Source organism: Ahaetulla prasina, chromosome 3 (assembly GCF_028640845.1).
Source record: "Ahaetulla prasina isolate Xishuangbanna chromosome 3, ASM2864084v1, whole genome shotgun sequence".
NCBI classification, from domain to species: domain Eukaryota; kingdom Metazoa; phylum Chordata; class Lepidosauria; order Squamata; family Colubridae; genus Ahaetulla; species Ahaetulla prasina.
Window position 1 is genome coordinate 90922984 of NC_080541.1, and position 26173 is coordinate 90949156.

Genomic DNA, 26173 nt, shown 5'->3' on the forward strand with positions numbered 1-26173 from the left:
CTTTTACTGAGAACTTTAACCTGCCTCTTCCCCTCCACCCCCTTAGATGGCTTCCTGAGGTGGCCTTATCAAGGCTTTACCAAGAAGTGAGGGGAAAAAATAACATTCAGATTGGTCAAATGATCTTTGTCTCATACTAAACCATAGTTCCCCCCCACAATGACACAATAGAAGAGCATATTTGTGAGTACAATGCAGAGGTGAAATGCTCCCAGTTCGCACCGGCTCTCCTGATTAGGTAGCGATGGCAGCTGCTGGTTTGGAGGACCAGTAGCAAAAATCCCTGGCCCCGCCCTCCCTGCCTCTGCTGAGCCCCACCATCTGCAGAGAATTTTTTTTTTTACTTTTAAAAGCCGGTTTTGCTTCAGCCGAAACATGCCTTTAAAAGTAAAAAAAAGCCTTTGAGGATCCCGCCCCTCAGCTGAGATCCACAGAGACTTTAAACTTTAAAAAAAAATATTTAAAGGCTACTCTGGGGATCTCACCTGAGTTCCTCATCAGAAGAACCTTAAAAAACATGTTTTCTGTAGAAAACATGTAGAAAAACTCCTTTTAAAAGAGTCTAAGCCACTTACCTGATTACTGATCGACCTCATGGCTCTGCTCATAGCCCGAAAGCCCCAGTTTCGCTTTTAGCACAAGACTGAACCAATCTAAACTTAGCTAATCTATTTCATCACTGAGTGATTAATGCTGTCTAGCTTTGCTTGCTGAGGAACTCTGGGAATTGAAGTCCACAATAAAATAAAATAAAATAAAATAAAATAAAATAAAATAAAATAAAATAAAATAAAATATTTGTGCAGCTTTCTGAGATTTGGTGTGTTTCTGTAGTGTTTCACTCTAACTACACAAACACACAAAATCTCAGAAAGCTGTATGTGGTATTGTGTGTGTGTGTGTGTGTGTCAGTTGTGTTGTGTGTGTGTAAAGTGTGAAAGTTGGTTTTTGAGCTTTTTGTAGCTGTGTGAAGTGTGAAGTGCAGCTGCTTTTACAGTGTGTGTGAGTCAGTTGTGTTGTGTTGTGTTGCGTTGTGTATGTGCAAAGTGTGAAAATTGATTTTTGGTACCTCTTATTGTTTTTTATACTTTGTTTATTATTTTTACAACAATAATATTATTGTTGTTATTATTATTGTTATTGGCCACGCCCAGCCAGCCATCTGGCCATCAAGCCACGCCCACCAATTAAGCCACACCCACAGAACCAGTAGGGGAAATTTTTAGATTTCACCCCTGGTACAATGTCTCATCTTCCAATATATCCTCTTATACAAAAGAGTTCAGAAACTTTCACTCCATCTCATATCTAAACTTTGAGATTTTTTTTAATTAAATATGTTGTCTTTCTTTCAAAATATGTTTGCCATTATTTTATTTATTTATTTATTATTTAGATTTTTATACCGCCCTTCTCCCGAAGGACTCAGGGCGGTGTACAGCCAGATTATAAAAACAATCCAATATACAAATTAAAACAGAGACTTAAAATAACATATTCTATAAATGGCTGAAAATATAAAACCATCAAATTTAACCCATACAATTCATAAAAATACCCCAATTAAAATTATTTAAAATTCAAAAAGTTTAAAAAATTTAGGCCAGTCCCGCTTGAATAAATAAGTGCGTTTTCAATTCACGGCGAAAGGTCCGAAGGTCAGGTAGTTGACGCAAACCAGGGGGAAGTTCGTTCCAGAGGGTAGGTGCTCCTACAGAGAAGGCCCTTCCCCTGGGGGCCGCCAGCCGACATTGCTTGGCGGACAGCACCCTGAGAAGACCCTCTCTGTGTGAGCGTACGGGTCGGTGGGAGGCATAAGGTAACAGCAGGCGGTCCCGTAAGTACCCGGGCCCTAAGCCATGGAGTGCTTTAAAGGTGGTAACCAAAACCTTGAAGTGCACCCGAAAGACCACAGTGCAGACTGCGCAGTGCAGACTGCGCAGGAGCGGTGTTACACGGGAGCAACGTATGGCTCCCTCGATCACCCGCGCAGCTGCATTCTGAACTAACTGAAGCCTCCGAGTGCACTTCAAGGGTAGCCCCATGTAGAGAGCATTGCAATAATCCAAACGAGAAGTGACCAGAGCATGAGTGACCATGCATAAGGCATCCCGGTCAAGGAAGGGGCGCAACTAGCGAACCAAGCGCACCTGGTAAAAAGCTCTCCTGGAGAGGGCCGCCAAATGATCTTCAAACGACAGCCGCCCATCCAGGAGAACACCCAAATTGCACACCCTTTCTGTTGGGGCCAATGACTCACCCCCAACAGTCAGCTGCGGTTGCAGCTGACTGTACCGGGGTGCTGGCATCCACAGCCACTCCGTCTTGGAAGGATTGAGCTTGAGTCTGTTTCTCCCCATCCAGACCCGTACGGCTTCCAGGCACCGGGACAGCACTTCGACAGCTTCGTTGGGGTGGCCCGGGGTGGAAAAGTACAGCTGCGTATCGTCAGTGTACAGCTGGTAACTGTAATTTTGGGGAGTTTTTATTATAAAATGTCCAGATTCCATTCGCATGTCTATTATTTATATCTTTTGATTTGCAGTAATGGTCTTGTCTTTATATATCATGTAAAGCCTATGGGCTTGCAGCTTGCTATACACTTTATATCATTTTTACTTTTTATTTCATTTTGTAAAAAAAAAAGCACACACAAAGTGACTCAAGTGAGGAATGTTCTTCTATAAGGATGCTTCATAAAAATTAATTATTAGGACAGTCTGGTATTTATAGAATCAGTTCCCGTTAATGTGTATTTTATATATTGTCATGGTCATCCAGTTCAATCCAATTGTTAAGGCACTTATTAAAAAACCAGAAGACTGTGAGTTCTAATCCTGAGGATTATTGATTATTAGGAAAGTGGTATGAAAGTCTGGTATTTATAGAATCAGTTCCCTTTAATGTGTATTTTATATATTGTCATCATCATCCAGTTCAATCCAATTGTTAGGGCATTTATAAAAAAAAAACTAGGAGACTGAGTTCTAATCCTGATTTAGGCATCAAGGCCATCTTGATGACTCTGCACCAGTCACTCTTTCTCAACCCAGCTCACTTGATGGGTTTGTTGTGAGGGAGATAGGAGGAAGAAGGTATGGTGATTATGTTCACTGCCTGACTTATTCCTAAAAATCATAAAGGCAGGAATAAAACATCTTTAAAAAGCTATCTTTTTATCTATCCGTTATAATCTATCCGTTACTTGTCCAGCTTCTGCCAACCTAGCAGTTTCGAAAGCATGTAAAAATGCAAGTAGAAAAAATAGGGACCACCTTGGTGGGAAGGTAACAGTGTTTCGTGCGCCTTTGGCATTTAGTCATGCCGGCCACATGACCACGGAGACATCTTCGGACAGCGCTGGCTCTTCGGCTTTGAAATGGAAATGAGCACCGCCCCCTAGAGTCGGCAACGACTAGCACGTATGTGCGAGGGGAACCTTTACCTTTTAAAAAGCTATCAATAAAAAAATTCAAAGTCATTTCCACAAAACCTGAAAGAATTCATAATCGATAACACGGACCTATTTTTTTTTTAAAGACAAATTGATAAAATATAACTTCTAGGACAATTCCTTCTGACATTCTCTGGAACTGTAAGTGATCTTATTACTAGTCTCCCTAATTCACTTGCTTATCTTGCTTTTGTAAGCATCTACAAATTGGTAAATAGTTGATTTGATATAAGAACTGAAGAACTTTTTATATACAGTGCTTCAGGAAAGGTTGTAAAGCTTTGTCTTGACAGAGGAATTAAAATTGTTGACAGTTTTTAGACTCCTATCTGGCTTATTGTGCCTGCAGATGTCATCCTAGGCTGAATTAAAGCAGTAACAGCAATTCTGAAAAGCAAAACCACCAATTTAAAGCAAAAAATAATCTTTCACAACATGGTTCTTTTGTGAACAATGGAAGTAATTTACAGTATATTCTAAATTTGGAGTGCTTCCTGCCATATCTTTATTCATAGTCTTTCCATAACTCTATTAAGTGGGAGGATGAATGGGAATTTTCCTCCATCAGAAGATCTACACTTAAAAATAGTTACTATAAGCAAAAAGGGACAGTGCATTTATATGGTAAATTATATAAAGTTTGAAAAGGTAAAATATTGTTAATACCTAAGAAGGACTATTATTCAGAAACCAATAATTTTGACTGATGATATATCACTTTTTCTAGTCCTTGTGGTTATAAAAAGCTAGCATTGAAGTTTTCCAAGCAAATGGGAAAAGTTTGGATAAGGAGGTATACTACATTACAATGGCTTCTGCAACAAACAGCAATGGTACAAAAAGAACAACATGTACACAGTGACATAATACCACTATTATGCATTAGTGCCAGGACACTCATATTGTTATTTACCCACTTTGGTTCACCACCCTCCGTCTATAGTTGCCCAACTATCAACATATATGACATGACCTATTACTTGCTGTTTATATGTACAGTGTGAGCTTATGCATTGGAGACAAATTCCTTACGTGACCGATCACAATTTATTTGGCCAATAAATAATTCTATTTTGTTCTGTTCTATTCTAATGATTTAGATGGGCTGTAATGTCTTAGCAAAGGGGTTTCCATGACAATTTATTAGATCTTATGATGTCTTGTGTAGCTGAGAGTAAACTAGAAGAACCAATCTTTTTGCAAACTAGGAACTAAATCTCTTCATATTTTAAAATGAAATGTGTGTGAGAGGCATGTTGTGGGGTGCAAGGGGTACATGAGAAGTTCAGCTTGGGTTGGGGAGGGTGCAAGGCAGTGGTGGGATTCAATTTTTTTATTACTGATTCTGTGGGCATGGCAGGGGAAGGATACTGTAAAATCTCGATTCCCTCCTCACTCCAGGGGAAGGTTACTGCAAAATCCCCATTTCCTCCCAATCAGTTGAGACTCAGGAGGCAGAGAATAGATGGAGATGGAGCCAGTCAGAAGTGGTATTTACCGGTTCTCCAAACTACTCAAAATTTCCACTACCGGTTCTCCAGAACTGGTCAGAACCTGCTGAAACCCACCTCTGGTGCAAGGAGTTCATGAGAGAATACAAGAGCCTATACAACAGACATGGTGCAGATCAGCAAATATGTACAAGAGATTGCACAAGAGGTGAAATGGAGATAGTGAAGGTGGATGAGGGTGTGAGGGAGATGTGCAAGAGGCAGATTTTGTGTTAGCCACAACAACACAATAAAGTAAATAGATCATTGAACAAATCAATCCAGAGTTCTCAAGACACTCAAGGAGCAAATGAGTTTTTCAAAATATAGTATTGACACATAGTGGTAAGACCTAGCTCTCTTGAGAAATCTCTAATGCATATTATCTTGAAGAACATTTATCTACAGTATATGACTGCTAAGATCAGCACCAACTTAATGGCAGTCAATCAATGAAGGATTGTACCTTTGCCCCAAATATAGTTCTTATTAGAAAGAATGGCAAACACTTTTTAAAGAGGAAATAAGAGTAAGTATTACTTATATATTATATAATTATCTTATATATCTTATATAAGTAAGAGTAAATAATATTCAGAAATACTATTGACCCTATTTTCTTGTTCACTGAGTATTTGGCCTATTTTTATGCTTATATGTTCGTGTTCCCTGCCTGGTATCTTTATTAAAGTGTGACATAATACTGGAATTATTAGTATAGTTGTGCCATAATTATTATTATATAATTTGTATCCAACAACAACAACCTTTTCTTCTAAACTTTATATTTTTTCAGGCTGGGGGCATAGGTAGTTTTCTTCTTCTTCTTCTTCTTCTTCTTCTTCTTCTTCTTCTTCTTCTTCTTCTTCTTCTTCTTCTTCTTCCTCTTCCTCTTCCTCTTCCTCTTCCTCCTCCTCCTCCTCCTCCTCCTCCTCTTCTTCCTCTTCCTCTTCCTCTTCCTCTTCCTCTTCTTCTTCTTCTTCTTCTTCTTCTTCTTCTTCTTCTTCTTCTTCTTCTCCTCCTCCTCCTCCTCCTCCTCCTCCTCCTCCTCCTCCTCCTCCTCCTCCTCCTCTTCCTCCTCCTCCTCCTTCTGTTTTGGTTTCAGCAATTTCTCCAACCTGCTATATTAAAGATATTTTATATGACTATTGCAATCAGCCTTAGCTAACTGTCATGTGTTGTCAAGAAAAAATTGAAGCTGGAGTTTCACATATTCGAGAGTACCCGTTTGGACCAATATCCCTAATATATGATTTATGTCACAAACAGCAAATGGGAAAAACACTGAATGAAAAATCTATTGCAAGTTTTTGCAGGAATGGATTTTCATGATCTGCCAAAATAGACTGCACTACAACACAAACAAAAGGCACTGAATGGAGACTGCTAGCCTCTATCTGTATTCAAACTGTACAAAACAATCAGTTCTTTCTGAAAAACGAACACAAAAGCTATGTCCATGAGTGTGTTATCAAAAACAAACAAACAAGAAAAGAACCATTTTACATTTGGGAAAAAGGTACATTATTAACAGTCTCTATATCAAAATTTTACAGAGCAAAAGCAAAGCAACAACAAGCATTGTAAAACCAATATGACCCAAAATTATATAGGATCAAGATGTTAAGATCAGTGGTGGGCTTCAGCCAGTTCGCACAACTTTGGGAGAACCGGTTGTTAACTTTCTGAGCAGTTTGGTGAACTGGTTGTTGGAAGAAATCATTAAGGCAGAGAACCGGTTGTTAAATTATTTGAATCCCACCACTGGTTAAGATAGCAGGACAACCCAGGTTCAGGTTCATCCCTCATGCACATGAGCTTTCTGGATGACTTTCTTAGCTGAATCTATGTCATAGGATTGTTATTGGGAGAAGAAAATGCAATATCCTCTTCAGCTTCTAAAGAAAAGCCACAAAAATGTACATACAACTCATGCACACATATATTTCTACCTGCTTAATATTGGTTCAAAGAGGTTTTATGTTGAAAGCAGTAGTGGTATTTACTTACCTTTGCTATCAGTTTGGAAATGTGAGCGTGTGGGCCACCTCTGCGCATGTGCAGAGCCTTCTGCACATGTGCAGAGTGTCCGTGATGATGTCTGGGTGGGTGGGTGGAGCCTCCCGCTGCTGCCACTACCAGTTCGCCTGAACTGGGTAGAACCAGTAGAATCCCACCACTGGTTGAAAGCCTTCCTATAAGGCGATACAGTATGAAGGGAGAAAGAGAATGGTGTTCTCAATGACAGCCCTCTTTTTAAAAAGAGCTTAGTTCAAAAATGGCCTTCACCCTTTTTTAGCCTTCTGTAGAAACCTTTCCCCTTCATGGATTACTGCCTTGTCGTGTTGAAGGGGCTTGCGTAGCTCACTGAAGCTATGAGCTATGCCATGCAGGGACACCCAAGACGGACAGGTCATAACAGAGAGTTCTGACAAAACGTGATCCAGTGGAGGAGGAAAGGGCAACCCACTCCAGTATCTTTGCCATGAAAGCCCCATGGACAGTACAAAAAGGGAAAAAGATATGACGCTGGAAGAGGAGCCCCTCAGGTCGGAAAGTGTCCAATATGCTACCGGGGAAGAGGGGAGGACTACTACTAGTAGCACTAGAAAGATTGAAGCGACTGGGCCAAACTCAGCTGTGTATGTATCTGGTGGTGAAAGGAAAGTCCCATGCTGTAAATATATTTTCTCCATAGGAACCTGGAATGTAAGATCCATGAATCAAGGTAAGCTGGATGTGGTCAAACAAGAGATGACAAGACTGAACATCGACATCTTAGGAATCAGTGAACTAAAATGGACAGGAATGGGTGAATTTAATTCAGATGACCATCAGGTATACTACTCTGGGCAAGAATCCCTCAGAAGAAATGAAGTAGCCTTCATAATCAATAAAATTAGCACAGGGGCCCCCCAAGGCTGTGTGCTCTCCCCACTTCTCTTCTCTCTGTATACCAATGACTGCATCTCCAATGATCCATTTGTTAAGCTACTGAAGTTTGCAGATGACACAACAGTGATTGGTCTCATTCGAGACAATGACGAATCCGCATATAGACGAGAGGTCGAACGACTAGCCTTGTGGTGCAACCAAAACAATCTGGAACTGAACACACTCAAAACCGTAGAAATGGTGGTAGACTTTAGGAAAAACCCTTCCATACTTCCACCTCTCACAATACTTGACAACACAGTATCAACAGTAGAAACCTTCAAATTTCTGGGTTCTATCATATCGCAAGATCTCAAATGGACAGCTAACATCGAAAACATCATTAAAAAAGGACAACAAAGAATGTTCTTTCTGCGCCAACTCAGTAAGCTCAAACTGCCCAAGGAGCTGCTGATCCAATTCTACAGAGGAATTATTGAGTCTGTCATTTGCATCTCTATAACTGTCTGGTTCGGTTCTGCAAACCAACAAGAAAAACACAGACTTCAGAGGATAATTAGAACTGCAGAAAAAATAATTGCTACCAACTTGCCTTCCATTGAGGACCTGTATACTGCACGAATCAAGAAGAGGGCCATGAAAATATTTGCAGATCCCTCGCATCCTGGACATAAACTGTTTCAACTCCTACCCTCAAAACGACGCTATAGAGCACTGCACACCAGAACAACTAGACACAAGAACAGTTTTTTCCCGAAGGCCATCACTCTGCTAAACAAATAATTCCCTCAACACTGTCAGACTATTTACTGAATCTGCACTACTATTAATCGTTTCATAGTTCCCATCACCAATCTCTTTCCACTTATGACTGTTATGACTGTATGACTATAACTTGTTGCTGGCAATCCTTATGATTTATATTGATATATTGATCATCAATTGTGTTGTAAATGTTGTACCTTGATGAACGTATCTTTTCTTTTATGTACACTGAGAGCATATGAACCAAGACAAATTCCTTGTGTGTCCAATCACACCTGGCCAATAAAATTCTATTCTATTCTATTCTATTCTATTCTATTCTATTCTATTCTATTCTATTCTATTCTATTCTATTCTAAAAGAGTAGGAAAAGCAATACTGGGATACAATCCCCAAAATGACAGAATGATCTCACTTCGAATCCAAGACAAACCATTCAATATCACAGTAGTCAAAGTCTATGCCCCAACCAGTGTGGTTGAAGAGGATGAAATTGACCGGTTCTATGAAGCCCTACAGCACCTTATAGAATTAACACCAAAAAATGATGTCCTTATCATCATGGGGGATTGGAATGCTAAAGTAGGAAGCCAAAAGATAACCGGAATAACAAGCAAGTTTGGCCTTGGAGTACAAAATGAAGCAGGGCATAGGCTGACAGAATTCTGTCAAGATAATATGATGGTCATAGCAAATACTCTTTTCCAACAACCCAAGAAATGACTCTACACATGGACATCACCAGATGGTCAACACAGAAATCAGATTGACTATGTGCTTGGCAGCCAAAGATGGAAAATCTCTATACAGTCAGTAAAAATAAGACCAGGAGCTGACTGTGGCTCAGTTCATGAGCTTCTCCTTGCAAAATTTAGGCTTAAATTGAAGAAAGTAGGGAAAAGTCACAGGCCATTCAAGTATGAACTAAATCTTATCCCTGATGAATATACATTAGAGGTGACAAATAGATTTAAGGAATTAGATCTGATAGGCAGAGTGCCTGAAGAACTATGGACGGAGGTTCGCAACATTGTACAAGAGATAGCAACTAAAACCATCCCAAAGAAAAAGAAAGGCAAGAAAGCAAAATGGCTGTCTGAGAAAGCTTTGCAAATAGCTGAGGAAAGAAGGGACACGAAAGGCAAGGGAGAAAGAGAAAGATACACCCAGTTGAATGCAGAATTCCAGAGAATAGCTAGAAGAGATAAGAATACATTCTTAAATGAACAGTGCAAAGAAATAGAAGAAAACAAAAGAATAGAGAGGATCAAGAAAATTGGAGATATGAAGGGAATGTTTCATGCAAAGATGGGCATGATAAAAGACCAGAATGGCAGGGACATAACAGTGGCAGAAGAGATTAAGAAGAGGTGGCAAAATTACGCAGAAGAACTATACAAGAATAAGCTTAACATTCCTGATAACCACAATGGGGTGGTCACTGACCTTGAGCCAGACATCCTAGAATGTGAAGTCAAATGGGCCTTAGGAAATCTGAGCAACAACAAAGCTAGTGGAAGAGACAGTATTCCAGCTGAGCTATTCAAAATCTTAAAAGACGATGCAGTAAAAGTGCTACACTCAATTTGTCAGCAAATTTGGAAAACTCAGCAGTGGTCACAGAATTGGAAAAGGTCAGTTTACAGTCCAATTCTAAAGAAAGGAAATGCCAAAGAATGTTCAAACTATCGCACCATTGCACTCATTTCACATGCTAGAAAGATTATGCTTAAAATCCTACAAGCTAGGCTCCAGCAGTATGTGGATCGAGAACTACCAGAAGTACAGGCAAGATTTCAAAGAGGCAGAGGAACTAGAGATTGAATTGCCAACATACGCTGGATCAAGGAGAAAACTAGGGAGTTCCAGAAAAAAACCTACTTCTGCTTCATTGACCATGCTAAAGCCTTTGATTGTGTGGATCACAACAAATTGTGGCAAGTTCTTAAAGAGATGGGTATACCAGACCATCTTGTTTGTCTCTTCAGAAACCTGAATGCGGGTCAAGCAGCAACAGTGAAAACTGGACACGGAACCACTGATTGGTTCAAAATTGGGAAAGGAGTCCGGCAAGGCTGTATACTATCGCCCTTCCTATTTAACTTATATGCGGAGCACACCATGAGAAAGGCGGAGCTAGATGAATCAAAAGTTGGAATTAAGATTGCCGGGAGAAATATCAACAACCTCAGATATGCAGAGGATACCACTCTAATGGCAGAAAGCAAAGAGGAACTAAAAAGCTTCGTGATGCGAGTGAAGGAGGAGAGTGCAAAAGTTGGCTTGAAACTCAACATTAAGAAAACTAAGATCATGGCATCCGGCCCTCTCAATTCCTGGCAGATAGATGGGGAAGAAATGGAGGTAGTGACAGATTTTATTTTCCTGGGCTCCAAGATCACCACAGATGGAGACTGCAGCCAAGAAATTAAAAGATGCTTGTTTCTGGGGAGGAAAGCTATGGCAAATCTAGACAGCGTACTAAAAAGCAGAAACATCACCCTGCCAACAAAAGTGTGTATGGCTACAGTTTTCCCAGTTGCAATGTATGGCTGTGAAAGTTGGACCATAAGAAAGGCTGATTGCCAAAGAATTGAGGCCTTTGAACTCTGGTGCTAGAGAAGACTCCTGCGAGTCCTTTGGACTGCAAGGCAAACAAACAAGTCAGTCCTAGAGGAGATCAACCCTGACTGCTCTTTAGAAGGCCAGATCCTGAAGATGAAACTGAAATACTTTGGCCACCTAATGAGAAGGAAGGACTCACTGGAGAAGAGCCTAATGCTGGGAAAGATTGAGGGCAAAAGAAGAACGGGACGACAGAGAATGAGGTGGCTGGATGGAGTCACTGAAGCAGTAGGCATGAGCTTAAATGGACTCCAGAGGATGGTAGAAGATAGGAAGGCCTGGAGGAATGTTGTCCATGCGGTTGCGATGGATCGGACACGACTTTGCAACTAACAAGAACAACAAGAAACCTTTAGATATTAAACAGTGTTTCAAATACTGCTTTGTTTATGTCTTATTGTTTTATTAGGCTTAGTTTTTATATTACTGCTCTTCTGAATGCTACTATTGTTCACAATTTGGGTATGAGCCTGGTGCTGAGGCCGATGAAGGACACCAGGCACAAGGTTCAGGTTTTGTTTCCTTTTACTGAAGCACTCCAAGAATGCACTCTTGGCCAAAATGCCAAGAACCCAGAACAAAGGATTAAGAAAGCTTTATACATTTTCACTAAAGCAGAAGGTGGGTTCAGGTGGGATGTATGAGAAATATCATCTAATAAACATTTACGGGACCGCCTACTGCTACCGAATACCTCCCACCGACCCGTGCGCTCTCACAGAGAGGGACTCCTCAGGGTGCCGTCGGCACGACAGTGTCGTCTGGCGACGCCCAGGGGAAGGGCCTTCTCTGTGGGGGCTCCCGCCCTCTGGAACGAACTCCCCCCGGGACTCCGTCAACTTCCGGACCTCCGAACCTTTCGTCGCGAGCTTAAAACGCATTTATTCATCTGCGCAGGACTGGGTTAGTTTTTTAAATTTATGGGTTTTAATTGGGGGTTTTAAATGGGGTTTTAAATTGTATCTAAATTTTTAGGCCGTTATTGAATCAACTTTTTATATAGTTTTTAATTCGTATTCTATGTATTGTGTTTTTTATTGGCTGTGAACCACCCTGAGTCCTTCGGGAGAAGGGCGGTATACAAATATAATAAATAAATAAATAAATAAATTTTAGTAATGATTTAACAATTATTCGATTGGTCGCCAGCCATACCTATTCCTATATCTTAGCTAAGGAATGCTTCAGGAGTTATCTAATATATATTCTATTTACTCCAGACCAGTGGTGGGTGTAAAAAAAAATTGCTACCAGTTCTGTGGGCGTGGCTTGGTGGGAGTGGCTTGGTAGGCATGGCAAGGGAAGGATACTGTAAAATCTCCATTCCCTCTCCAATCCAGGAGAAGGCTACTGCAAAATCCCCATTTTGTCCCGATCAGCTGGGACTCAGGAGGCAGATGGGGGCGGGGGCAGTCAGAATTTTTACTACCGGTTCTCTGAACGACTAAAAATTTCCAGTACCGGTTCTCCAGAACTGGTCAGAATCTGCTGAAATCCACCTCTGCTCCAGACCATCTCTATTCCTAACTCCTAGCTGAATTCTGCAAGATGCCTAACTCTTTTTTACTTTTATTAGCTTTCTAACCATCCAGAAGAGTTACACCTGGATATTCTCTGTGAATAAGCATTCTTTGTTCTTGCCAGGCAGACTCCACAGTTACAGGCTTCCCGGTCTACCTTTGAAGTGTATGCCACAACCTTGCTTTGCTTTAGCAGACAGCCCAACAGTACTTTGAGAAATTTTATATACTACTTATAGACTTCAGAGTAGCATCGTTGACAAAACTTACCAACAAATAAGCAGAGCAATTGCATTGAAAACAGTTTCCAGTAGATTTGCATTGAAGCCTAAGAATTTTAGGGAAGCTTCAGGCAAAACCAGATGCAGATGTTTGTTTTTTTTAATTCAAAACCATTATGCCATAATTCAGCCATGTAGATTATTAATTATTGTAATCTGAGGTGGGGTTAGGTTTGGGGTTATTCCGTGCTTCTAGTGTCTTAGCTTTTTAGAATCAGCTTTGTTCCCATCCTGAATTTTTAGTCATTCTGAAGAGGATCATCTGGCTGATTAGGAGCTGAGATAGAGCAAAACCTAGTCAACCTACCTATTTCATTGTTCATTTCACTTGTAAAGCATTCCTTGCCACTTTTCTAATCTTACTCTTTGTGGTTCAGTGTTGGTGCCTATTCAGTGAAAGGCAAAATGGACTTGATTTGTCTGCCAGTAGAAATCTTCAGCTGCGGATCATTTTCACAGTGCCCTCTCTAACTCCAGCTGAGCATTTTGTTTCATCTCAAGGACTTGAACGGAGACTTGAAATGTGTTTGACGGTGGGGCAGCACATGTGGAGTGGCTATAATTGTCACACAAGGCTCTCAAAGTGACTGGAGACTTCAGAAGGTCACTCCTGAGCTTGCCAATCTGAGAATTCTTCAGTGCACTGTAACTTACTAGCTGCAGCTAGGAATAAGCCATTTTCTATGAATTTCTAGGAGAATGCCCACTATAAAACACAAAGCAATGTGCAGATTTTACAGACAGTATACCTGAACTGTATACATTATTGCAGTAGCAGTTTATTATGCAGAAGGTACGGATTTGCAAGGCAAAAAGAAAGAAAGAAAGAAAGGAAGGAAGGAAGGAAGGAAGGAAGGAAGGAAGGAAGGAAGGAAGGAAGGAAGGAAGGAAGGAAGGAAGGAAGGAAGGAAGGAAAATATCGCAGTGACAAGTTTCTAAGCTTAAGGACCAGAAATATAATTTAGATAGGCTGGACTTAGGAGGCACTTTCTTTTCATCATTCATGCTTTAAATTGCCTGTAGCTTTCCTTGAAAGCACTATTTTTTTATAAGATTATATAAAGAAATTACAAGGTATGTTTTTAAACCAAAGAACAGTATATCCACATTTTTATCATTTAAGCAGTGTTTAGACTGACCTGATCTAAAGACAACTTAAGAAATCCTGTAGAGAAATATTTTGGCAACAGCTTGCAATTGTCCTTCCTCTGGACAATTCCTTGTTGCTGAGCTCTTCTACATTTTCCTTCCAGGAAAGTAATACCCAACAACTTTCCTTCCTCTGGGTATATTCCTGGGCATATATATTTGTATGTCTTTGTGCTTGTGTTCATGTACACATGCGCACACACACTCATCAAATATGCTTAAACCAGTGGTGGGATTCAAATAATTTAACAACTAGTTCTCTGCCCTAATGACCAGCTTGGTAGGAGTGGCTTGGTGGTCATGTGACTGTGGGTGTGGCTAACTCAATGTCACTCACGTCGATGGGTGCTTCTCCTTAGCTGTTACAATGTAATAAGGGTTAACCAGAGAGGCAGTTTCTGTAAGCAGGGCCATAAAGATTAGGCTAGAAACAACACCAGAATGTTTCCTTCCTGCCTTCCTTACAGGATTAGCCCTGTAAAGTGGAAAAAAACAAAATAAGATTTCTTCTAACAACCGGTTCTCCAAACTGCTTAGAAAGTTAACAATCGGTTCTCCCGAACAGGTGTGAACTGGCTGAATCTCACCACTGGCTTAAACTTAATTAAACTTTATGTATTAAACTTAAATATATGTGTATATACTGTATGTTTGTGTACACACACACACACACACACACAAACATAAAGCATCAAAATGCATGTGCATGTAAAAAAAAATACTTTTTTATTTCATTATATTTTTCTCATGCTGTTTAGAATTACTATTACAATGACTGCTATACTTTCACTGTGGCTAAAGCCCTTATCTTCTGAATAATATGTTGCTCATTCAAAACCTGGTATAATTTATTTTTAATACTAATTTTCTTTCTTTGAGCTGTCTATCTTTATCTATTAAGTACCTGCAGAATTGGCAATATATCCAGTGGCAAACCAGTCACAAAGAAGATTGGGGGGTGCAGGGGGATCCCTTTTTTTTTTAAAAAAAAGAAAGAGTTAAAAATAGTAATTAAAAAACCCGCCAGCTTTATAATCAGCAACACTCTATTTATAAGGCAAGTGTTGCAAACATTGTATTATTGCAGAATTGGTAAAGGCAGAATTACAAGGAAAGAGAAAGCATGGTAAGTACAGAGGCAGTTGAAGAGGCGTTATTTTCTCTACAGAATAATCAATGAACTGCTGACATGTGTTATCTGAAATGCACTTGAGGCAACGTAAAATGGAAAAGTGTACTTTAGAATAAAAATAAAAAAAACAAGTCCTGGGGTCATTTTAACAGAGAGTAGAGGATTAATAGAGGGCAATGTTATCGGATTCTGTCCTCCAGAAATAGTTGTTTTTCCATTCTGCCAGTAGGAAAAGTGTGGAAAAGGAGACCCAAGAGTCCTTTCCTTCTGGAATAAGTGAGACAAAGTTGACGCTCTCATCCAATACCTGGACAAAGCAATGGGCTGAATTAGAGCCATTAATCTTAGAAACAGTACAGACAAAAAAAAAATACTCCTTGTGAGTGAGAGTCAATCCACCTGTTGTGGTCCACCAGCAGGCTACGAAGCTGATAGCGGAGTCGGACAGTGAGGAGGCTGGGGAAAACAATGGGTCAGTCCTGGAGTCAGGGGAAGGCCCAGACGAGGGCTCTGCATCGAAGGCAGAGATGGGGCCAGGGCCATCTGGGAGCGATGCACGGACTCCGGAGCCTCCAGAGGCAGACAGCAGAGTGGCAGAGGAACAGGAGGAGCCTGTTCCTAGTGCATGTATGCAAAGAGCTGCCAGAAGGCAAGAGCAGCTAAAACAAAAAGGAAGACTTGGGAATAAGGCCAGGAGATGATTGGCCCCTCCCATAAAGCTTAAAAGAGCAGCAACTCTTGGGTTCTTTGTAGGAAAGCAACATTGCTGCAATTGTTTCTTGTCTCCTGTTTCTTCATGGGGTTCTTGCCAAGAAAAGCCTTTGGCAGGGTGCCACAGAAGACAAAGGTTTGTGATAAGGCCGAAGGACTTTTCCTGAAGGACTTTGTTTTGGACTGGTGGTGCTGGTTTTTATCTGAAAGACATTAACCTGGTTGGATCCAGACTGCCAGTTTATCATACAATTCCCCCCACCCCCGTTTATCGTAAGATCAGAATATTAGGCAGCGGTGAAATGCACTCACCTTCGCTACCAGTTCGGAAATGTGAGCGCACCTGCCTCTTCTGCGCATGCGCAGAGCCTTCTGCACATGCGCAGAAGGTCAAAAACGGGATGTAATGACATCCTGGCGGGTGGGCAGAGCCTCACGTTGCCAGCCCTACCATTTCATGCAAGCCGGATAGATCTGATCAGATTTCACCGCTGATATTAGGTCATTGTTCTTCCTCTGTCTAAAGTTCCTGCTACTACAGATCTTGGATATCTTTAGTAGAATGGTTTCCTAAGAAAAACTTGCCTAATATTTGAGTCTTTGGAGCACTAATGATTCTGATTTTTTTTCCGCCCAATCCTCTAATATCCTTGCTTGCATATTCTTAAGTCTTTTTTTCCCCCTGCAGCTGCTGCTAGTTTTAAATTTGGTTTATGTGTTGCCAACAGTTTCCAGCTCCTATTGTTAATATGTTTTTCCTACAGTTTTGCTGTCATTGTTTTATAATTTTGTGTTATAGATGTTTTGTCCACCTGCAAACCATTCACCCAGATAAGCTTGGTTATTATATATGGAAAGTACAATAATTAAGAAAAGGTAGAAAATGGCTTTTAAAAAAAAGAAAGGAACATCTATCGTACACATCCTGCACACTTCAAAATATTCTGCGCAATATGCTATAGTTCACATACAGGATGCTAGCTTAATGTAAGGTTTCCTTGTTACCCCACTTGAACTGTGAATATGGCCTATGATATACCAAAATGTCCCTGTGATTACACATTTTGGAACTTTGGGAATGCTAAAATTGGGGATTTGTTATTTATTTATTTTTTAAAAAATAAATTTTATTAGTTTTCAGAAACCCACAGAAGTTATTTGGCCCTTTGCTTGAAAGCTATTATGTTTGAGCGACAGATGGATAATCACAAGGAACAGTCCCACAGCAGTGGGAAATTGTGCTAGAGCTCCTTTGTATGTAGATCTGCTAAACTCAGTAAAACCATAGTAAAAGTCCATCCATGTGGTTCTTTCTACACTGCTACAGGTATTTAGCTGAACAGATTATGCTACGAAGCAAAAGATGTAACATTTATATGGCCTGACAACATATAATTATTTCCTTGCAGCTGATACAAACCGTTAGTGCTGTGGATAAAGATGAACCACCACGTGGACACAAATTTTTTTTTGAACTGGTGCCAGAATACACAGTCCATCCAAACTTTTCTATTGTGGATAACAAAGGTGGGCTTTCATTATTGGCTCTCTATGTTACACTTGGAGTCCTTTGTAGACAATGTCTTAAATATAATTTTCCATGTCTTTGGTTCTTCTGGTGCAGATAACACAGCAGGCGTTGTAACCCGACGGAATGGATATAGTCGCAGTAAAATGAGCACTTATCTCCTGCCAGTAATAATATTTGACAATGACTACCCTATCCAGAGTAGCACGGGCACACTGAGCATCAGAGTGTGTGCCTGTGACAGCAGGGGAAATATGCAGTCTTGTAACGCTGAAGCTTTGCTCCTTCCGGCAGGCCTTAGCACAGGCGCACTCATTGCCATTCTACTCTGCATCATTATTCTGTTGAGTAAGTGGACCGTTTCCTTTTTCCTTCTTTGTAGCTGCATATTGTTTCAAATGCTGGGAACGATTGAGGGCAACAGAAGGGCAACAGAAGAACGGAATGGCAGAGAATGAGGTGGATGGATGGAGTCACTGAAGCAGTTGGTGTGAGCTTAAATGGTCTCCAGGGGATGGTAAAGGACAGGAAGGCCTGGAAGAAAATTGTCCATGGGGTCACAATAGGTCAGCCATGACTTTGCAACTAACAAAAATTGTTTCAAGGAGACTAAATTTTCAGAAGAATCTCTTTAATCCAGGCTTTCACAAATGGTTAGTTCTCCAGCATTTAGGTGCTGGAGAACTCTCAGTCTTGTAAAGCCAAGGATGCAGCACAATCCAAATATTGACTGAGAATGAATGGTGGACTACCATACATCACCAATGGGCTGCACTTAGCATGTTGCCTTAGTTATTTAAGGGTTGGTTTTAAAATGGAATATTTCTAAAGATAGTTCTGATATAGAGGATGGTCTGACTCAAATTTGATTTTTATATTCAACAGTAATTTATACAGTTTCCAAAAAAAAAAAAATAGAGAGATTCTGCCAGATACTTAATGTGTAAACAATTTTGCTCATTAGTACTGCATGTTCTGAGGTCCCTGGTAGATGGGAACTGCTGTTGATAGCAATAAACTGCTAATTGCTAGGGATTAAAGTTGATATTTTTTTAAGTCTTTTTTTTAAAATTTAGTTATTTAGATTTATCAGCTGCCATTTCTTTAGAGGTTCAAGGTGACTTATGTCAGGATCTCCTTTCATCTCATGAGGATAGTTTTACTCAGTGGTAAATGCTCCCAAATCAGCTGTTTATCACAGTGGTGATATTTGTATTACTAAAATCAAAACTCCACCATTATTCTTATTGCAAAACAGACATTCACTTACTTCTTGAAATAATCACATGTTATATACCATGTTTCCCCCCAAAAAAGACCTATTCTGAAAATAAGCCCTAAGTAGATTTTTACACTTACACCCAATATAAGCTCTACCCCCCCCCCCAACTTAAGCCCTAATTAAGAGCCCACCCATTCCAGGGTGCATTGGGTGGGGTGAGGCACACAGGTAAAAATTAAGCTGGAGATGGTGGGGTGGAGCTGCCCTACTTCTCACCTTTGGACAGTTGCCTCACACATCCTGACACCTGCCTTGCTGGCCCACTTCTTTTGCAGAAAGCAAGGCTAGAAAGGCTTTCCTAAAGGCCTCTACAGCCGATAACAGAGCTCTAGGTCAGGGGTCTCCAACCTTGGTCCCTTTAAGACTTGTGGACTTCAACTCCCAGAGTTCTGCAGCCAGCTTTGCTCTGGAGTTGAAGTCCACAAGTCTTAAAGGGACCAAGGTTAGAGACCCCTGCTCTAGATCAATCCAGAGCTCTTTTATCGGCTGCAGAGGCCTTCAGGAAAGCCTTGATGCCCTTGTCGGTTGCAGAAAAAGTTCCTAAAGGCTTCTGGCAACAAAAAAGAGTTTGATCTCATCTGGTTAGCCGGTATCAAAATTCACTATATTTGTCACATTGCACCTCAGTTGATTGTGAGTAGAAAATGGAATGCACCTGAGTTTCACTCTCTAATCATGTGTCTTCCATGAATTCAACTAAAATATTCCACTATGGAATCTAAGAGTTTGGTTTATTAAAATATCAGATGATACCAACACTGATTCTCACACTCAGAAGTTTTAAATATAATTTTTCATGTCTTTGGTTCTTCTGGTTTGATGAAATTTAAAGTTCATTTTCTGGAAATATAAAAATTTAATGGGAAAAGTTAAAAGGTGTACTCAAAAAGAAAAAAAAATACTAGGGGGAGAATAGAATCAAAACAGTTTGAACGGTATTGTGATAGTGTTGATAGTGTTGTGTATTGGATGGAAAGACATGAGACATGTGGTGGCTCGGTTTAATTTCAGCTTTGGCAGTTCGAACCCAGACATTTTGTGGCAGGCTAGGCTCCTCTCACTTGTGTCAGCTTCTGTCCACTAACAGTTTGAAAGTATGTTCTAGGCAAGTAGATAGATAGGTAACACTTCAGCAGGGAGATGAGTTGGTGCTCTGAGCAGGCAATGAGATTCCTGATGGTTCCTGATGGTTCTGAATTTTCCTGGTTGCAGTAGCTCTGGAGAGGGAGGGGGCCTTGGTGGATGCTAGAGGAAGAGCCTATCCTCTTTCTCTCTGTTGCAAATTTACCATCCTGTGGAAACCATGCAAACATGTCCTATAACAGGTCTGATCCTTTGGCAAACCAGATTACTGTTGTGCCATAGCATTGTGGTATCCTGGCTACTGTAATGATATACACTAATAATACAATGATGGAAAGACCTAGCAACAACCAATCACTTAAAATATATATTTTAGGTAACTGTTGAAGGATTTCAAAATATGCTGTCAGATTACTTTTGTGGAAATCATGCAAAAGCTCATAAAGCATCCAAACAGTAATTCGATAGCACGTTTATTTTTTAAACCAAGCTGTTAGGACCTGTTCTTTAAATAAAGTGCCAGTCTTTAAGTATGACACTTGATGTTATTTCTCCTTATAACAATGATGTAAATACTAGAGGAAGCTGACTGTGGAAACTGAAGAGCTGCTGTGAACCCTCTCTGTAGATAAGGCAGAAAAAAGAATCCTGCTATTATTCCAACAAGCATTGTGAGGATTTTTTTCCCCCTCTCTGAAATCAGTGCTGCATTCAAACATTCTGAACAGAATAGACCAAACCAGATAAGCCACCTGCATTTATTAGTCAATTTATTTCTTCAACATTTTAAATGATTCTCAGTACAATGAAGGCTTTCTTCGGGCACTTGGTATCCATGGATACGAAATATACAAAAGGGCTTTCAAGAATGTAGCACCTAATGCTATTGTCTAAATACACAAATGTGAGGCCATAATCATGGATGACCTGATCCACTAATGTTTCCAGGGTGCTCCTTTTGTCCTAATGGAAAAGGTTGTGAGGGAAATTGTTAGGAAGACTGGGGAAAAGAAGGAAATGAAGAAGATCCAGACAAGGAATGTGAATGAATGGGAAAAGGGGGTAAAATTACTTTAGGAGTTTTGATTCATAAAATAATTGATAAAAAGCAAACCTAGGCCAAAGTTGATATATTGATATTTGGGGAAAAACAGGTTAGAAGAGAGTTTATCCCCAAATAAAAGAAATAAGTTTATACACAGAAAGCAGACAAAACCTATTTTATATAGAATGGAAAGTATAGATAGCATATAGCGGTTGACAACACATTGAATGGAAAAAAGAATACATTGAGTCCATTTTGATAATGGATTATTTTCATAATTTTATTTTAAAGCTAAGTTTTCAAAAGAGATGGCCCTTATTATCCAGATAACAGACAATGAAACCTTGAAAAAGAATTCCTTTCCGCCATTTTGCACATTTATATAATATATAAAACGCACTCCAAAAGAGTCCTTCAAACAGAATCACATAACAAAAACACATGTAAACAACATATTTTACTAATCATAGCTACAGTAATTCTGGTCTGTATTTACCAATTAACTGTGTATAAATAAAACTTCAACTAACAGAACCATATATGAGAAAATTGAAGAAATAATCATGTCATTCTATGTATTTCTCTTGAAAAGAGGGGAATATGGATTGGAGAGGCGTAGTTCACCTGATTAAGGCAAAAATATGCCATTTATTTTGGAAAAGGGGAAAAAGTCATTTAATCTATTTATAGGTGTAGTGGAGAAAATATATGGCCTTTTAAGAAGTTATCTATGCCTTAAAATGCTTGTATTGCTTTTCTTTTAATTAATTTAATTTGCTGGCTTGGCCTTATCCCATTTTCTGAATTGCCCTACTCATCCCATGGCAGTACTTATGGTAGTACTTCTGACATTTCCCCAGAATTTCAAATATGCCTTCCGAACCAAATGTTTAGGTTCTGGGATATGTATGAATCTTGCTCACCATTCGTGCCTGGTCAGTGTCAGACTGAAACAAAATCTTATGCACATATTAAGATGTATAACTCCTCCCATGAAAATGGGAATCTGGCTTAAAGATTAAAGTTCTTGCTCCTATCGATAAATCATAACATACATAAGAATCTCCTTTGCACTGGGCTCAAATATACAGTGCATTCAAAAAGTATTAAGACCCGCCCCCTTCACTTTTGTCAATTTTGTTATGCTGCAGCCTGATTCAACAGTTGTTGAAATTCATTTTTTCCCTCATTAATCTACACTCAGTATCCCTTAATGACAGAAAGTGAAGACAGAATTTTAGAAATCAGGCTGCAGTATAACAAAATTGACAAAAGTGAAGGGGTGTGTGTGTGTCTGAATACTTTCTGAATGCACTGTAAATATATCCTGCTTAGATTTTAACAAGCCCGGGGAGAAATTAGAATGTACAGAATGTATTAGAAATGTACAATATGTAAATAATAATTATATAATAGTCTAGAAAAATAAAGTTATTAGTATTAGATAATTTAATGTAAATAAAGAAAAGGGGATAAGAAAGAAAATAAAATAACAAATGAGATATGGGGGGAAAGGTATAAAAGCGAAAGAAGACCACTAAGAAATGCTGTTTAGAAATAGGAAATATTTATATGTTGTGTGTTTGTCAGATTGTGTATCACATTAAAACAATAAATAAAAGATTTTAACAAGCCCATTCATATGTTAGAATAGAATTTTTTTATTGGCCAAGTGTGATTGGACACACAAGGAATTTGTTTTGGTGTATATGCTCTCAGCGTACATAAAAGAAAAGATATGTTCATCAAGAATCATAAGGTACAATACTTAATGATAGTCATAGGGTACAAATAAGCAATCAGGAAACAATATCAATATAAATCATAAGGATACAAGCAACAAGGTTACAGTCATACAGTCATAAGTGGAAGGAGATGGGGGAGGAGAATGATGAGAAGATTAATACTAGTGCAGACTTAGTAAATAGTTTGACAGTGTTGAGGGAATTATTTGTTTAACAGAATGATGATGTTCAGGAAAAAACTGTTCTTGTGCCTAGTTGTTCTGGTGTGCAGTGCTCTGTAGCGTTGTTTTGAGGGTAGGAGTTGAAACAGTTTATGTCCAGGATGTGAGGGTTCTGTAAATATTTTCACAGCCCTCTTTTTGACTTGTGCAGTATACAGGTCCTCAGTGGAAGGCAGTTGGTAGCAAGCCCATTCATATGTTGGCCATTATATCGCCAAACAATATATAAAGAATAATTCCTGTGGTTCATTCTGTATTGATAAAGAGAAGCTCTTTTCAATGAGCTTTTAACTTCTTTCATTTAATTGAGAGTGTAATATTTATTTTAATCTTACCTGTTGCAATTAATGAATGTTAAAGGTTCTTAGCTTTGCCAGCATTGTTCCTAATCCATGAATTTCCTATTTAGTGTTCATCACCCATCTGTATTGTTACTGTTGTCTTCCAGTTTTGGTTGTGCTGTTTTCTGCAATGAAGCGCCAGAGGAAAAAAGAGCCCTTGATCATTTCAAAAGATGATGTCCGAGACAACGTTGTCACCTATAACGATGAAGGAGGTGGGGAGGAAGATACCCAAGCCTTTGATATTGGGACGCTAAGGAACCCTGAAGCCAGAGAGGAAAGCAAAATGAGAAGAGATGTGATGCCAGAAACTATTTTCCAGATAAGGAGGACAGCATCTTTGTGGGAAAACATTGATATTCAAGATTTTATCCATCGAAGACTAAAGGAAAATGACTTGGATCCAACTGCACCCCCTTATGACTCTTTAGCAACATATGCCTATGAAGGGAATGATTCTATAGCAAATTCACTTAGTTCTTTGGAGTCACTTACCGCTGATGGTGGAAATCAAGACTATGATTATTTGAGTGACTGGGGGCCACGATTTAAAAAATTAGCAGATATGTATGGTGGAGATGAGAGTGACCAGGACTAACTGCCTCCTTCAAGATTTCTGATGGAGCTCCAGCGTTCCTGTGCATGAGCAGGGATCTCCTCTCTCCATTCCTCTCCTCTCCTCTCCCCTCCCCTCCCCTCCCCTTTACTGAGTGAGGAGGCCCGGCAGTGGCCTTGTGCAGACAGCCCCATGATATGCACATGGAATATTCCTTATAACTATAGAGACCGGGTAGGGCAAGATGTCCTACATGGAAGGAGCACCTCATTGATGTTGGACATTCTTGGATCATGGCCTGAAAATAGTATTTTCTGAGTGAGTCCTTGCTGATAAGATCAATGCCTCTGTAATTAGATTAAAGTGGCCTATATTCTCTTACATCGAAAAACAAACAAACAAAACAAAACATAAGTGTATGTTTTAGTAAAAGTTTGCTTAATAAGTCAGTGTGAATGAAAATGACTGTTTTTAAAGACAGAAGTAATATTTCATCCTTTTTGTCTAAGAGGTTAGAAAGAGGATATTCAATACAGTATTAATTGGGGAGGGGGGGAGGGGGGGTAAAATATCTTTACAAGGCTTTTTGTGCCTTTCAGGAGAACTTTTGGGAACACAACTTTTTTTTTTCAAAAAAATAACGCTTCACTTTACTTCACCTTGCTACTGTCCCCTATCCTATAACATAAACTGATTACTCCTTTAAAAAAAAGAAAGAATGAATATTACTGCCATATTTATTGAGTTAAAAATGTCTGTGTTGATTCATATTTTTCTATCTATCTAAATATATATATACAAATATAAACATGTATATTTATATTTTTGTATTTTTATTAAATAAATTAGAATTTATGAATAAATTATGTTTCCATTTAGTCCGGCTTTGTGTGGCCTTTGGTCAAATCTGTGGAGTATGTTTCAAGTTGAGTGAAACGGTATTTCCATGCAGACCTCATTTTTGCCATGAAAAGTGAGTAGCGATTTTCCTTACAATGGTCTTCCTCAAACCACTTGATGAAGGAAGTATGACTTGACATCCAACAGCACTGTATCTTGTCTCCATCAATGGATCTGATTACTTTTCATGTTACCTTCTATGATTTCCAAGTCATGAAGCAGTTTATTATGAAGATGTTTTCAAAGCCCCCACATATCTGTTACTTATTTTAAAGATATTATACATCATCTTTGTTTAGTTACTACAACTGGGACCCACAACTTGGTGTTCAAGCAAAGTGGTTCCTATATGAAACCACAACTGTGCTTATGATCCTACTTTAGCTTTCATTTCCTTTCCAGACTTGTAAAGATCGTAAATGCAAGGATTGGTTGCAGATTTACTTTCTCATCACCATTGCTACTGTGAATGGTCAGCAAGCGAGGCAGTCACTAAACAAAGACTACCTACGTGGAATGGTAGCACTGGCCCTGATCTTGAGACAGAGAGGAGAGAAAGGACTTGGGCAGCAATTCAATACAGTGAAGTGAAGACAGAAATTAACTTTGCTGCTAGTAGAGATGGAGGATGTGATCACATGACCTCAGAAACAGTGCTGGAGTAGCAATATTTCTGTAATTTTTTGTTTTAATTTACATTTATATCTTGCCCTTCTCTGAAGACTCAGGGCGGCTTACATTGTATAAGGCAATAGTCTCATTCTATTTGTATATTTATATACAAAGTCAGCTTATTGCTCCCCCAACAATCTGGGTCCTCATTTTACCTACCTTATAAAGGATGGAAGGCTGAGTCAACCTTGGGCCTGGTGGGACTCGAGCCTGCAGTAATTGCAAGCAGCTGTGTTTAATAACAGGCTTCTTACAGCCTGAGCCACACCGCGGCCTGGAAAGGCCTTAGCTATGCTTAGAGAACATTCCTGACAAATATTAAGACTTAAATTAATAAAATCTAATTAGTAAGGGACAGAGTGATACAACCTTCCCCCTTCCATGAATCAGTTTAATTACAATCATTACTAGTCTAAAAACAAAGGCTTTTTTAATAGATGTGTGATGACGAACATTCAGATAGGTTCCAGTACATGTATTACATTTTGATTGGCATTTCTGATACAGTTTAAAACAGCATAGGTAGCTCTCCATCTGCTCCCCATCCCATAATTCTCCCACCAGTGGAACCTGAAACTTGGAGGGCCTCTGAAGATTGTATTTATTCTTTTTATCATTTAACACACACACCCAACAACCAGAATGTGGCAGATTGCAAAATTGTTTCAAATTTTTAAAACGATAAAACGGCAAAACATTAATGAAGAACACAGAAAGGATTTCAGAATATGTATGTATGCATGATTTTGTGTTTCTGTGTGCAAAAAAATAGATACAC

At 39.4% G+C, this 26173-nt stretch overlaps 1 protein-coding gene across 2 annotated transcripts in view; it reads left to right on the forward strand.

Moving 5' to 3' along the window:
• Window positions 1-23865, forward strand: part of CDH9 (cadherin 9) — a 156624-nt gene extending 132759 nt beyond the window's left edge. For both annotated transcript variants that reach the window (XM_058178048.1, XM_058178049.1), the window contains 3 exons: window positions 17432-17549; window positions 17647-17898; window positions 23375-23865. In XM_058178048.1, coding sequence (XP_058034031.1) covers window positions 17432-17549; window positions 17647-17898; window positions 23375-23865 — 861 coding nt within the window. The remainder of the gene's footprint in view (window positions 1-17431; window positions 17550-17646; window positions 17899-23374) is intronic.
• Window positions 23866-26173: the final 2308 nt, after the last annotated feature.